At 41.6% G+C, this 13,859-nt stretch overlaps 1 protein-coding gene across 1 annotated transcript in view; it reads left to right on the top strand.

The window, feature by feature from the left end:
• Positions 1 to 2,394: 2,394 nt before the first annotated feature.
• Positions 2,395 to 13,859, top strand: part of LOC118363961 (diacylglycerol kinase theta-like) — a 31,277-nt gene continuing 19,812 nt past the window's right edge. The window contains exons 1-4 of the mRNA XM_052488308.1: positions 2,395 to 3,542; positions 5,139 to 5,218; positions 5,437 to 5,536; positions 10,142 to 10,227. Coding sequence (XP_052344268.1) covers positions 3,326 to 3,542; positions 5,139 to 5,218; positions 5,437 to 5,536; positions 10,142 to 10,227 — 483 coding nt within the window. The 5' untranslated portion in view covers positions 2,395 to 3,325. The remainder of the gene's footprint in view (positions 3,543 to 5,138; positions 5,219 to 5,436; positions 5,537 to 10,141; positions 10,228 to 13,859) is intronic.

Below are 13,859 nucleotides of genomic sequence, written 5' to 3'. Positions count from 1 at the left end.
CGGAAGGCATGGCCAGCCGTTGAGAAATGCTTATTGAAGTTTTCGATAATCATGGATTTATCGGTGGTGACCGTGTTACCTAGCCTCAGTGCAGTGGGCAGCTGGGAGGAGGTGCTCTTGTTCTCCATGGACTTCACAGTGTCCCAGAACATTTTGGAGTTGGAGCTACAGGATGCAAACTTCTGCCTGAAGAAGCTGGCCGTAGCTTTCCTGACTGACTGCGTGTATCGGTTCCTGACTTCCCTGAACAGTTGCATATCACGGGGACTATTCGATGCTATTGCAGTCCGCCACAGGATGTTTTTGTGCTGGTCGAGGGCAGTCAGGTCTGGAGTGAACCAAGGGCTGTATCTGTTCTTAGTTCTGCATTTTTTGAACGGAGCATGCTTATCTAAAATGGTGAGGAAGTTACTTTTAAAGAATGACCAGGCATCCTCAACTGACGGGATGAGGTCAACGTCCTTCCAGGATACCCGGGCCAGGTCGATTAGAAAGGCCTGCTCACAGAAGTGTTTTAGGGAGCGTTTGACAGTGATGAGGGGTGGTCGTTTGACTGCGGCTCCGTAGCGGATGTTGTGTGATAAAACTGCACATTTCAGAGTGGCCTTTTATTGTCCACAGCACAAGGTGCACCTGTGTAATGATCATGCTGTTTAATCAGCTTCTTGAAATGCCACACCTGTCAGGTGGATGGATTCTTTTTGCAAAGGAGAAATGCTCACTAACAGGGATGTAAATACATTTTGTGCACAAAAGCTTTTTGTGCGTATTTAGAACATTTCTGTGACGTTTTATTTCAGCTCATGAAACATGGAACCAACACTTTACATGTTGTGTTTATAGTTTTGTTTAGTAGAGGTAGGCCTACAATAGAATACACATGTTTTCATATTCCTCTCAAAGCTGGTCACCAGGGCCCATTTAATCCAGATTAAAATGACCATGTGTCTTTTTTATTTATTTTATTTAGCCTTTATTTAACTGGGCAAGCCAGTTAAGAACAAATTCTTATTTACAATGACGGCCTACCAAAAGGCCTGTGGGGATGGGGGCCTGGGATTTAAAAAATAAATACAATATAAATATAGTAGCAGCACAAAGACATGGTACAAACATTATTGGGCAAAGTCAACAGCACAAAGGTCAGGAAGGTAGAGACGACAAAACAATACATCACACAAAGCAGCCACAACGGTCAGTAAGCGTGTCCATGATTGAGTCTTTGAATGAAGAGATTGAGATAAAACTGTCCAGTTTGAGTGTTTGTTGCAGCTCGTTCCAGTCGCTAGCTGCAGCAAACTGAAAAGAGGAGCGACCCAGGGATGTGTGTGCTTTGGAGACCTTTAACAGAATGTGACTGGCAGAACGGCTTAGTCTTAATCCTGAGCCCTCATTCAATTGTGTTACTCTTCACTTTAGAAATATGTCATGGGATCATATAAAAGTGTATTTGTTGTAGCATATGTTATATATTAAGAGATTTGATTCATAAAAACGACATCCAAAAATGAGGGACTACATCTAAAGGAGCAGAATCTAACACCACATAATCATTTTGATCTACTTCTTGATCTGCATGATCTTAGCTATCCACTGTGACATAAGTTTCAGGCCAAGGTTAATACATTTCACTGTGTTCATGTAATGTGAGTTGTCACATGTATTTTCACCTAAATACCACTAGGTGGCAGCAGGTAGCCTAGTGGTTAGAGCGTTGGATTTGTAACCGAAAGGTCGAATCCCCGAGCTGACAAGGTAAAATCTTTCGTTCTGCCCCTGAACAAGACAGTTCATCCACTGTTCATAGGCCGTCATTGAAAATAAGAATTTGTTCTTGACTGTTAAACTGTCTAGTTAAATAAAGATTTAAAAAATAAATAATAACCGGCCTATATCCAAGAGTTGGTTGACTGATGAATTGAATGCCAGGGATGATAAGAAAGGCAGAAAGAGGCCCATTGGGGTTTATCACTTTACTTTTGAGTTGATAGGTTATAAGTATTGACAGGTTTCCACCAATTCGTTTGACCACGGATAAGTATAATACTATAACAACCCGCACTGACAGCTGTGTGTTATGTGTTATGCTATTAGTTGGTTGTTTTGTACTTACCATTACCCAGTGTTCGCGGGGTCCGACATGCCAATCAACCTGCTATCTTTCCAATCATGGGAATGCCTGGAATGTTCTGATGCCGGGCATCCTGGTGGTTGGCGGGGTGGCGTAGAGGGGTTCGGGCAGGGGGGTGGAGCATTGGAAGTTTAGACCAGGTTTAGCTATTGTTCTCTCTATTATGGCGGGCCTTCACGAGAGAAGGTCACGGTTGTTTTATTGGGTATCCTTCATTCATTTGGCGTGGGCTACGGCCAAACAGTAGCCTGTGTGAAGTTGGGTTAATACACCGTAAATTCGTAAACTCAAGCCTCTGTCTGGACAATTGTTCCTTTTTAATCTAGTCAAGTCATTACAATACTGGTGACCGGTGGTAGGTGAAATGCCGCATGCCAAAAGATTATGGGAAATACAAGTAGGCTAGTGAATAAAAACCAAGAGTTTGTTGCATTGTAAAAATATATATTTTTTATAATCTAGAGAACCCAATGAGTTGTTAGGGCAATAGGGTCGCTTGCGCGTTATGGTCGAGATGGCTGCTGGAGCCCCGCAATGACTTATCTGTTTGTGCTGTGCTTCATTTGCTTTGAAAATTCTGTGATGCTGGTCACTCACTCATGTCTAGGCGCTGTGAGGGCCAACCATGTCAGGGCGGATGAAAACCGCTGCACAACTATGAAAACTGCGGGCGGAAGTAGCTAGCAGCTGATGTGTAAAAGCTGCAAAAGAAAAACGGAGCAGGATAAAAACAACCAATTTAGTTAGCAATTTAAGCCGTTAATTAGTTAGATTGTCACTTGTTGCTTTGATGGATTTTCTTTGAACTTGCTTGCCTTTAATTTTTTTGCGAGTAAATTTAGCGTTTTGCTAACGTTAAGTTAGCCAGTAAGCTTCTTTTTCATGTTTCCTGGTGACGAGCCACTAGACTGAGTGTTTTGTCAATTAACCATATTTCTGGATCATTCAAGACTTATGTTTTTAATTTATTTGCAAGGCTGGTAGCTAACTGCCATGTCTATTGTTAGCTAACTTCATGACCGCTATAGCTCCAGCAGCAGCTGGCACCACTGGCTCCAAAGTGTAATGACACGGCGGTTGGGCATAACGTAGCTGGAGCTCGCTGATTTTGCCGCTTGGCAGCGGAAACATATTTTCACTCAAACACCCTAGCTACGTTTTCATTATACACGACTCTTGTGGTGCATAGATACGATGGCAAACAGCACTCGAACGAAGAATGAGAATTCCATCATGGAAAGCGCAAGCCCCCTGTCCGGGAGGAAAAAGGTAGAACAATCCCCTGGGTCTCGCTCAAGGTACCCTGTCAGTGCACCCGGACATTGTTTTAGGAAAGTGACTCTCACCAAGCCAACGTTCTGCCACAACTGCAGTGATTTCATATGGGGTCTTATCGGATTCATTTGTGAAGGTAGGTTGGTTTACATGAGACGTGACATTTGTTTTTGTTTCTTCACTTGACCAGACCAGTTGAGTTGAAACGAAACGGCTCAACTGAAATGTAAAATGTGCTTGACGTTGGGGAATTTTCCTTGAATTGTTGAATTCTCAAACTGAAGCATTTTGGTTGACGTAATGCGTATAGGTTCTAAACTTGTCTAAATATTGTCGCCGTGTACAGTATGGCATGTTCCTAGAGCAGTACTTACCCAGATGGCAGTTTGTGTGCGTGTCGTAGGCGAGAGGAAGAGCTGTATGTGTGTAGTAACATTGTGTATGTGTGTGTGAAAGAGGCCTTGTCGTTGTGTCCAATACATTTGTGTGTGTAAAAATGTTAAACTGCAGCCTGTAGACCAATGCCATTATCATGCACAGACTGACATTAGGATGCTATCGATTAATGTCAATTCAGTAAAGTCCCTCTCCTTTACTCCATCTGAAAATGTACCTCCCATGAACATGTGTAAAAACATATAGGAAATAAAGCAATGCCTAGCCTTACACTGGGGACAGCACAGCAGCACTGCATAACAGCATAAGACTGATGGACGGCACCCAGTGTTACCAGGCAGAGCGAACAAGGGGAAATGCAAAGTCTCTGGTGCGCAATTAGCTGCAGTCAAATCGTGATACACTTTAACTGGTCGGCATGGCAACAGGGGACTGGATGCTCGAGAGCAACAACAAAAAACTAAACACCCTAGACATGGCATAAGAAATTTTTATAATGCTACAGTGGTGCTAGATTATAGACTTATGTGCCTTCTTATATGCTGTGACAGCCTATTTGCTAATGTGTCAAATGTGAAGCATAGACTGTATGTCGCCTCCGTGAAGGTGGATGCGATCATGCACTCTTGTTGTTAGACAGCTTGTCTTATTAGAACACTTGTTACTGTGCCATCTAGCAGAAGCCCATAATATCTCAGTAGGTCTATATGGCTGCTTATGGCCTGACTCAAGCAGTGTGTGCCCAGTGGGTTGTGACGAACCACTGCTCCTTTCAACATATAGACCCTGAGCCGTAACCTTGTCAGGAACCAGTTTCGGTAGCACTTTCTAGAGTAGGTCTATTCTAATGCATCATGACTGCCACAACTGTGTGCATCTGGGTGACACCGAGAATCAGATTTTCACTTAAAAACAACAACAATGATTGCAAAGTTAAACAAAGAATACAACTCTATACACAAGGACCACTTTTAACAATTTTCATAGAACACTATACAAAAACACATTTACTTATTTTTTTAAATTGAGCAATTATTGGTTTTTGTTTGGCATACAATTTAAAGTAAAACATTGAGTCTCAGAGTCACTTGGTTACCGTAGAATTGCCAATCTATGAAGATTATTACGAATGCTTAGCAAATATTATAATGCATTATTGGGTGAATGCATTACTAAAGCATTTACAAGACATTAGCCAATACAAAGGTAGTTTATAGACAGTGTAACACCAAAATCTCATTACAAGAAATGAATGGGACTTTAGATAGCCTTGTTACTGATGCTCCAAGGATGAATTGACTAGTTGACTGACTCTGGTGTCTCCTCCCACCCCTAGTATGTAACTTTATGTGCCATGAGAAGTGCCTGAAGACTGTGAGGACTGCGTGTTCATGTATGGCCCCGACGCTGGTGCGGGTGAGTGACAGCACAAAGTTAAACTGCTCTATCGCTGCTTGTGATTGTGGTTAGTGCATGCTAGCCCGACAATCCTTCGGCATGGTTTCAAGAGCTTTCACAACAGACCGTGTATATGCCACCAATGGCACAATGTACTTGCAACGAATGGCCAAAGTGTTGCATGTTTACTTCGTAGAAGTGTGCATATTCCTTTTTTGTCCATTTGTGAACTCCAGATCCCTGTGGCCCATTGCTTTGGTCCAGCAGGGCAGAAAAAGAGATTCTGCTGTGTGTGTCGAAAACATCTGGAGGGAAACACAGCCATTCGCTGTGAAGGTTCGTTTTCAAGAGCTTTCGCAACAGACAGTGTATATGCGACCAATGGCACAATGTACTTGCAACGTATGGCCAAAGTGTTGCATGTTTACTTAGTAGAAGTGTGCAGGTCATGATGTTGCATATGGAAGCTAAACCTCAAGGTACGTGTACATAGGCCACATTGGACAGTAAACACACGTGTACACACCCAAAGTAGATGTTCTATACACTCCCCTCCATATGTGTTTAGAGAGTGATGCTAAAATATTACATATGGCTCTATACTCCAGCATTTTGGATTTGAAATCAAATGTTTCTTTTGAGGCGACAGTACAGAAGGTCCCCTTCATACATATCTGATTTACAGTTTAGAAATTAAAGCACTTAATATATTTAGTCCACTATTTGAAGATGTCATATATATTTGGACACATTTCACTTATAGTGGATTTAAAGTAGTCAAAGGTTTAGTATTTGGTCACATGTACCTTGCACACAATGTCTGTATCAAGCTTGTAACGCTATAAAGTGGTTGAATGCATTTACAGCTTGTTTGGTTGTGTTTCACATTGTTTGGTCCAATAGGAAGTGAATGGAGAATAATGTATTGTGTCATTTTGATTGCTAGTAAGAATATATGTTTGTGAACACATCTACATGAATGTGGATGCTACCCAGGGGTGATTTTAGCATGTAAATCTTGGGGCAAATTCAACTTTCTTCTTTTTTTAAAAATGTTTTTTTTGATGCATGCCAACAAAGCCACTACACAACATTGTATTATTTGAATAGGCCTATGTGGTTTAAAAAGAAAGGGAAATACAATCATGAGGATCCACATTTATAGACAATATACTGACGCAATGACAGCACATTGCGCAAACAAAACAACCCTCGCAAAATCAACTGGAATTACATGGGTATATTACTGAACTTTTTGTTGAAAAAAAAACGATATTTGAATGGGAAGAGACTGTCACTGGCAAACATGGTTACAGACCCAACAACATTACATAGTATCCCCTCCTCATGGTTACAGACCCAACAACATTACATAGTATCCCCTCCTCATGGTTACAGACCCAACAACATTACATAGTATCCCCTCCTCATGTTTACAGACCCAACAACATTACATAGTATCCCCTCCTCATGTTTACAGACCCAACAACATTACATAGTATCCCCTCCTCATGGTTACAGACCCAACAACATTACATAGTATCCCCTCCTCATGGTTACAGACCCAACAACATTACATAGTATCCCCTCCTCATGGTTACAGACCCAACAACATTACATAGTATCCCCTCCTCATGTTTACAGACCCAACAACATTACATAGTATCCCCTCCTCATGGTTACAGACCCAACAACATTACATAGTATCCCCTCCTCCTTAAGAAAAGCACATGAGATAATTATAATACACAAAGTAAGCAAAACAATGAACTAATTCCAACATGGCCTAAAATGATGAATAAGATACTAATGAGATAGACCTATATAAGCAATAAAACAATTGAGATGTACAATCTAATGCATAAGGGCACGATGACCGGATAAGAGGCAAGCCGTCATTTCGATTAAGACATTAATGAGCGAGTAGTCGATATAACTATTTGTTCAGCACATTTCGCGACAGAATTCAGAACATGGGCCGGTCTTACAGCATTCTCCCTGTGCACCCTAAGAACGTAGGATAAATAACGGGGGCATATGAGCTGACAAAGAAAGCTCTGACCATATTTGATGGTGACATTTCTCTAAAACAGGCTATAGGCTACAGGTGCATCACCAAATCAGAACAGTAGGCTAAATTATGAAGGGAAAAGGGACCAAATTATATAGGCTGAGTAACATGCGCTACTAACAGCTTACTACACAACATACACTTACACGCAACCCAAACCGTCTGACATTTAGTCTTTCAATCACCCACGTGGGTATAACCAATGAGGAAATGGCACGTGGGTACCTGCTTCTATAAACCAATGAGGAGATGGGAGAGGCAGGACTTTCAGCGCGATCTGTGTCAGAAATAGAAAGGAGTTCTATTTTATCCCTTGGCATCGCAGACGCTCGTTGGCGCGTGCGAGCAGTGTGGGTGCAATAATTGAATAACATGGATTTCTACATTTATTTTGCGATGCTCACGCATGCGACGTGTTTGGTCTGGTCAGCATGTAACATCATTGGTCATGAGTATTACATTCTTATCTACAGTATACATATCTCCCTGGCATTTTACATCATTTATGCAGCAGCATACAAGATATTTTTGGACTCACCGTTGTTGTGCTGTGCTCACTTGAACGTCCTTCTTGTGGGCAAACTTTGTTATCAAACTTTGTCACAGTCTGGCATTTTCTGGATTCATGGTGCTTTCAAGACAACTGAGAACTCTGGAAAAAAACAAGGTTGAATCATGATATCAGTGATTTTTCAGGTCGGAGCTCTACAAAGAGGCCCGAGTTCCCTACATGGAATTCAGAGTTGGATGACCGTTCAAAATGTGTTTTCCCAGTCAGAGCTTGTTTTTTTTTCAGAGTGAAGCAATGGAGTATGAGATTTCCAAGTTTCCAGTTGTTTTGAACGCGGTATAAGTCATGCTGGACTGACAGCATGACCAATGTGAATGTTTATCATTTTAAGCGTGGAAAAGAGACCCTTTCAGAGAGATGTTTTAAATCCTCATACCCAGACTTGGACCACACATCCTCTCCACCAAATAGCTGGCAGGGGAAGCTAAATAGTGATTGTTTTGCAACACTTGCAGTTAGCCTTTGATTCCTTCCAAACCACTCATTGTTGAATTTCCGATTTCCGACTTGTTGTGTAATGTTTATGGCCAATGAGCACCGATACGATTTATCTATAATTTCTCTTCATATGACAAGTATTGAAAAGGATTTGCCTGTAAATTGTCAATGTGATTCATGATGATGACTGGTTGTCTAGCTAGCTAGGTAAGATTGTGAAAGTATGATGTTGACATGATCAGTACAATCAAAGCTATGGTAGATATAATGTGATTTGACGTCATTTAATCTCTGGCCAATGGCCTTAAGCATTCTTGGACAGGGACTTCTAATGTAAATCTATGGCAGCACCCAAGGGGGCTTGAACTGCCTAGCTCTACCTGTAGATTCTCCGGTGAAGTAGTGTCCTCATGAGTGACAGAACACTGAGCTAATCACGCCGCAACTAGAGAAGATTACCAACCCCTACGCTCTGTATTTTCGCTGGCTTCCCCACCACCACAGAAAGCATTGAGCTGGGCTGAAACACCTACATTTTGGAGCTGCCTTACTCAAGAAAGAGACCGTGTTTGTATGCGGCTTTATTAAGTCTATTATTATTTATTTTTACATTATTTGCAAGCTGATATGTGACATCAATGAATGCCAAAATAAAATGCAAAACAGGCAACAAAAAAATACTAATCTGAACTGTTTGGGCTCAAAACCCATTCTCATGATATCAAATTGGTAGTTACAGTCTTGTCCCATTGCTGCAACTCCACAACAGGCGAAGGTCGAGAGCCATGCGTCCTCCAAAACACGACCCTGCCAAACCGCACTGCTTCTTGACACACTGTTTGCTTAACCCAGAAGCCAGCCACACCAATGTGTTGGAGGAAACACCGTTCACCTGGCGATCGAAGTCAGCTTGCAGGCGCCCGGCCCGCCACAAGGAGTCGCTAGAGCGTGATGAGACGAGGAAATCCCGGCCGGCCAAACCCTCCCCTAACCCGAGCGACGCTGGGACAATTGTGCGCCGCAGCATGGGTCTCCCAGTCACGGCCGTCTCTAAAGACAGCCTGGGATCAAACCTGGGGCTGTGACACCTCAAGCACTACGAATCAGTGCCTTTAGACCACTGCGCCACTCCGAAGGCCTGAGTGAGAAAGTTAGAGGGACGAAGGTCATATACCTCCCAAAAATGTTTTATCTCCCCCATCATTGGTAATGGTGAGAGGATAGCATGCTTTGTTGTAGCCTCTGTAACTTTCTCGCTCATCATTATTCATGATTTTTCTTAATCATGGTAAATATCAGGATTGATTTAAAAGTGTTCAGAAACAACTTATCTACCCACTTAGAAAGAAAATGACTCCAGCCATCACCATTCCGTTCCTATGGGGCAAAACATAACCCAAAATACATCCAAAACAATCTGCAAATGCATCCAATGAGTTTGTAAAGTCACACGCTTAATGTAGTAATTGCATGCTAGAAATATGGGACTAAATACTCAACTTTTGATTACTTTAATACATTAAGTTAATTTGTCTATAAAGATATATAAAGTGCTTTAATTTCTAAACAGTAAATCAGATATGTATGAAAAGACCCTAAAATAAAAGGTAACATTCTCTACTGTCACCTCATATGAAACATGTTATCTCAAATCGAAACTGCAGTAGTAGGGGAGTGTACTTTTACATTTTAGTAATTTAGCAGACACTCTTATCCAGGGAAACTTACAGTAGTGAGTGCATACATTTTCGAATAATGAGATTCACACTGTATTTAAACTTCCTTGGGGGAAATCTAACTGGTCCATCAGTCATAGTAGTGACTTTGACAGAAGTAATGTAACCTCTGTTTTCGGTTTCAGTTTGTGAGCTGCATGCCCACTCGGAATGTGCTGCATTCAGCTGTGGTGACTGTCGTCTCTGCCATCAGGATGGGAGTCAGGACTTTGTAAGTATTCCACGCCTTCTGTCTTAAAGGTGCATTGTGTTCACACCTTTTTCATTTAAAGTTAATCCAGCAAACCAAAATTGGTTATTTTCTTATTTTGAAAGTTCCCAGAACATTTATTAAGTTGGGGCAAATGTTCTCATAACACAAAAACAGTCCAATTGTGCTGATGATTATACAATGTTTGTATAAAACATTCGCCTGACGTTGCAAGAACATTCCCAGAACACATGTTGTCTATTCTTTAAATGTTCCCAGAATGTTTCATTAGGTTGTAGGAGCAGTCTGGTGGGAACATTGTGGGGTCATCACAAAATATATGTTCCAAAAACACAAACAGCTATCCAGTTGTGCTGATGATTGCAATGTTACTAATAGGTTAAAAAAACATTTGCCTGATGTTGCAAGAATGTTCCCAGAAATACATTTGTATGTTTACAATTGTCTTTAGGTTGTGGGAACATTGTGGGGATATGACAAGAGAGAGGTTCCCAAAACACTAAAACTGATCAGTTGTGCTGACATTCATATGTTTGTGTCAAGGTGCACAAAACATCATTTGATGTTGCAAGAAGGTTAACAGATCAGCCGTTTTCAGTTCTTTAAAGGTCCCCAAGAACACAGTGGCCCCCTTCATTCTTAAATGGAAGAAGTTTGGAACCACCAAGACTCTTCTTAGAGCTGGCCGCCCAGCCAAACTGAGCAATCGAGGGAGAAGGGCCTTGGTCAGGGAGGTGACCAAGAACCCTATGGTCATTCTGACAGAGCTCCAGAGTTCCTCTGTGGAGATGGGAGAACCTTTCAGAAGGACCACCATCTCTGCAACACTCCACCAATCAAGCTTTTATGGTAGAGTGGCCAGACGGAAGACACTCCTCTGTAAAAGGCACAAGACAGCCCACTTGGAGATTGCCTAAAGGACTCTCAGACCAAGAGAAACAATATTCTCTGGTCTGATGATTGAACTCTTTGGCCTGAAAGCGTCACGTCTGGAGGAATCCTGGTACCATCCCTACAGTGAAGCATGGTGGTGGCAGCATCATTCTGTGTGGATGTTTTTCAGCGGCAAGGACTGGGAGACCAGGATCAAGGGAAAGATAAACGGAGCAAAGTACAGAGCGATTCTTGATGAAAACCTGCTCCAGAGCGCTCAGGACAATAGACTGGGGTGAAGGTTCGTCTTCCAACAGGACAAGGACCCTAAGCACACAGCCAAGACAACGCAGGAGTGGTTTCGGGACAAGTCTCTGAATGTCCTTGAGTGGCCCAGCCAGAGCCCAGACTTGAACCTGATCAAGCATCTCTGGAGAGACCTGAAAATAGCTGTGCAGCAATGCTCCCCCATCCAACCTGACAGAGGTTGAGAGGATCTGTAGAGAAGAATAGGAGAAACTCCCCAAATACAGGGGTGCCAAGGTTGTAGCGTCATACCCAAGAAGACTCAAGGCTGTAATCGCTGCCAAAGGAGCTTCAACAAAGTACAGAGTAAAGGGTCTGAATACTTATGTAAATTTGCCAAAAATCTGTTTTTGCTTTTACATTATGGGTTTTGTGTGTAGATTGAGGAAAAAAACAATTTAATCCACTTTAGAATAATGCTGTAATGTAACAAAAGTCAAGGGGTCTGAATACTTTCCAAATGTTCAAAAAGCATACATTGAATATCCCTTTGAGCGTGCTGAAGTTATTCATTACACTTTGGATGGTGTATCAATACACCCAGTCACTGCAAAGATACAGGCGTCCTTCCTAACTCCGTTGCCGGAGAGGAAGGAAACCACTCAGGGATTTCACCATGAGGCTACACATTAACAGTTTAATGTTCAATGACTGTTATATATTCCAAAACGTGCATCGTGTTTGCAACAAGGTACTAAAGTAATACTGCAAAATCCAATAGGAACACCAGGTTCAGTCTGCTTTCCTCTTGACTCTGTGAGATTAATTCACCTTTCAGCAGGACAATAACCTAAATCTAAGGCCAAATCTACACTGGAGTTGATTACCAAAAAGACAGTAAATGTTCCTGAGTGGCCGAGTTATAGTTTTGACTTAAATATAATTGAAAATCTATGGCAAGACCTGAAAATGTCTGTCTAGCAATGCTCACAACCAATTTGACAGAGCTTGACAAACGTTGCACAATCCAGGAGTGGAAAGCTCTTAGAGACTTACCCAGAAACACTTACAGCTGTAATCACTCTTAGAGACTTACCCAGAAACACTTACAGCTGTAATCACTCTTAGAGACTTACCCAGAAACACTTACAGCTGTAATCACTCTTAGAGACTTACCCAGAAACACTTACAGCTGTAATCACTCTTAGAGACTTACCCAGAAACACTTACAGCTGTAATCACTCTTAGAGACTTACCCAGAAACACTTACAGCTGTAATCACTCTTAGAGACTTACCCAGAAACACTTACAGCTGTAATCACTCTTAGAGACTTACCCAGAAACACTTACAGCTGTAATCACTCTTAGAGACTTACCCAGAAACACTTACAGCTGTAATCACTCTTAGAGACTTACCCAGAAACACTTACAGCTGTAATCACTCTTAGAGACTTACCCAGAAACACTTACAGCTGTAATCACTCTTAGAGACTTACCCAGAAAGACTTACAGCTGTAATCACTCTTAGAGACTTACCCAGAAACACTTACAGCTGTAATCACTCTTAGAGACTTACCCAGAAAGACTTACAGCTGTAATCACCCTTAGAGACTTACCCAGAAACACTTACAGCTGTAATCACTCTTAGAGACTTACCCAGAAACACTTACAGCTGTAATCACTCTTAGAGACTTACCCAGAAAGACTTACAGCTGTAATCACCCTTAGAGACTTACCCAGAAACACTTACAGCTGTAATCACTCTTAGAGACTTACCCAGAAACACTTACAGCTGTAATCACTCTTAGAGACTTACCCAGAAAGACTTACAGCTGTAATCACTCTTAGAGACTTACCCAGAAACACTTACAGCTGTAATCACTCTTAGAGACTTACCCAGAAAGACTTACAGCTGTAATCACTCTTAGAGACTTACACAGAAAGACTTACAGCTGTAATCACTCTTAGAGACTTACCCAGAAACACTTACAGCTGTAATCACCCTTAGAGACTTACCCAGAAAGACTTACAGCTGTAATCACTCTTAGAGACTTACCCAGAAAGACTTACAGCTGTAATCACTCTTAGAGACTTACCCAGAAACACTTACAGCTGTAATCACTCTTAGAGACTTACCCAGAAAGACTTACAGCTGTAATCACTCTTAGAGACTTACCCAGAAAGACTTACAGCTGTAATCACTCTTAGAGACTTACCCAGAAACACTTACAGCTATAATCACTCTTAGAGACTTACCCAGAAAGACTTACAGCTGTAATCACTCTTAGAGACTTACCCAGAAACACTTACAGCTGTAATCACTCTTAGAGACTTACCCAGAAACACTTACAGCTGTATTCACTCTTAGAGACTTACCCAGAAAGACTTACAGCTGTAATCACTCTTCTACAAAGTATAGACCCAGGTGTGAAAACTTATGTTAATTAGATATTTCTGTATTTCATTTTCAATAGATTTGCCAAAATGTCTAAAAACACATTTTCACTTTGTCA

Source organism: Oncorhynchus keta, chromosome 30 (genome assembly GCF_023373465.1).
Source record: "Oncorhynchus keta strain PuntledgeMale-10-30-2019 chromosome 30, Oket_V2, whole genome shotgun sequence".
NCBI lineage: Eukaryota > Metazoa > Chordata > Actinopteri > Salmoniformes > Salmonidae > Oncorhynchus > Oncorhynchus keta.
Note: the sequence above shows the minus strand (reverse complement) of the source record. Positions and strands in the feature narration are given on the sequence as shown.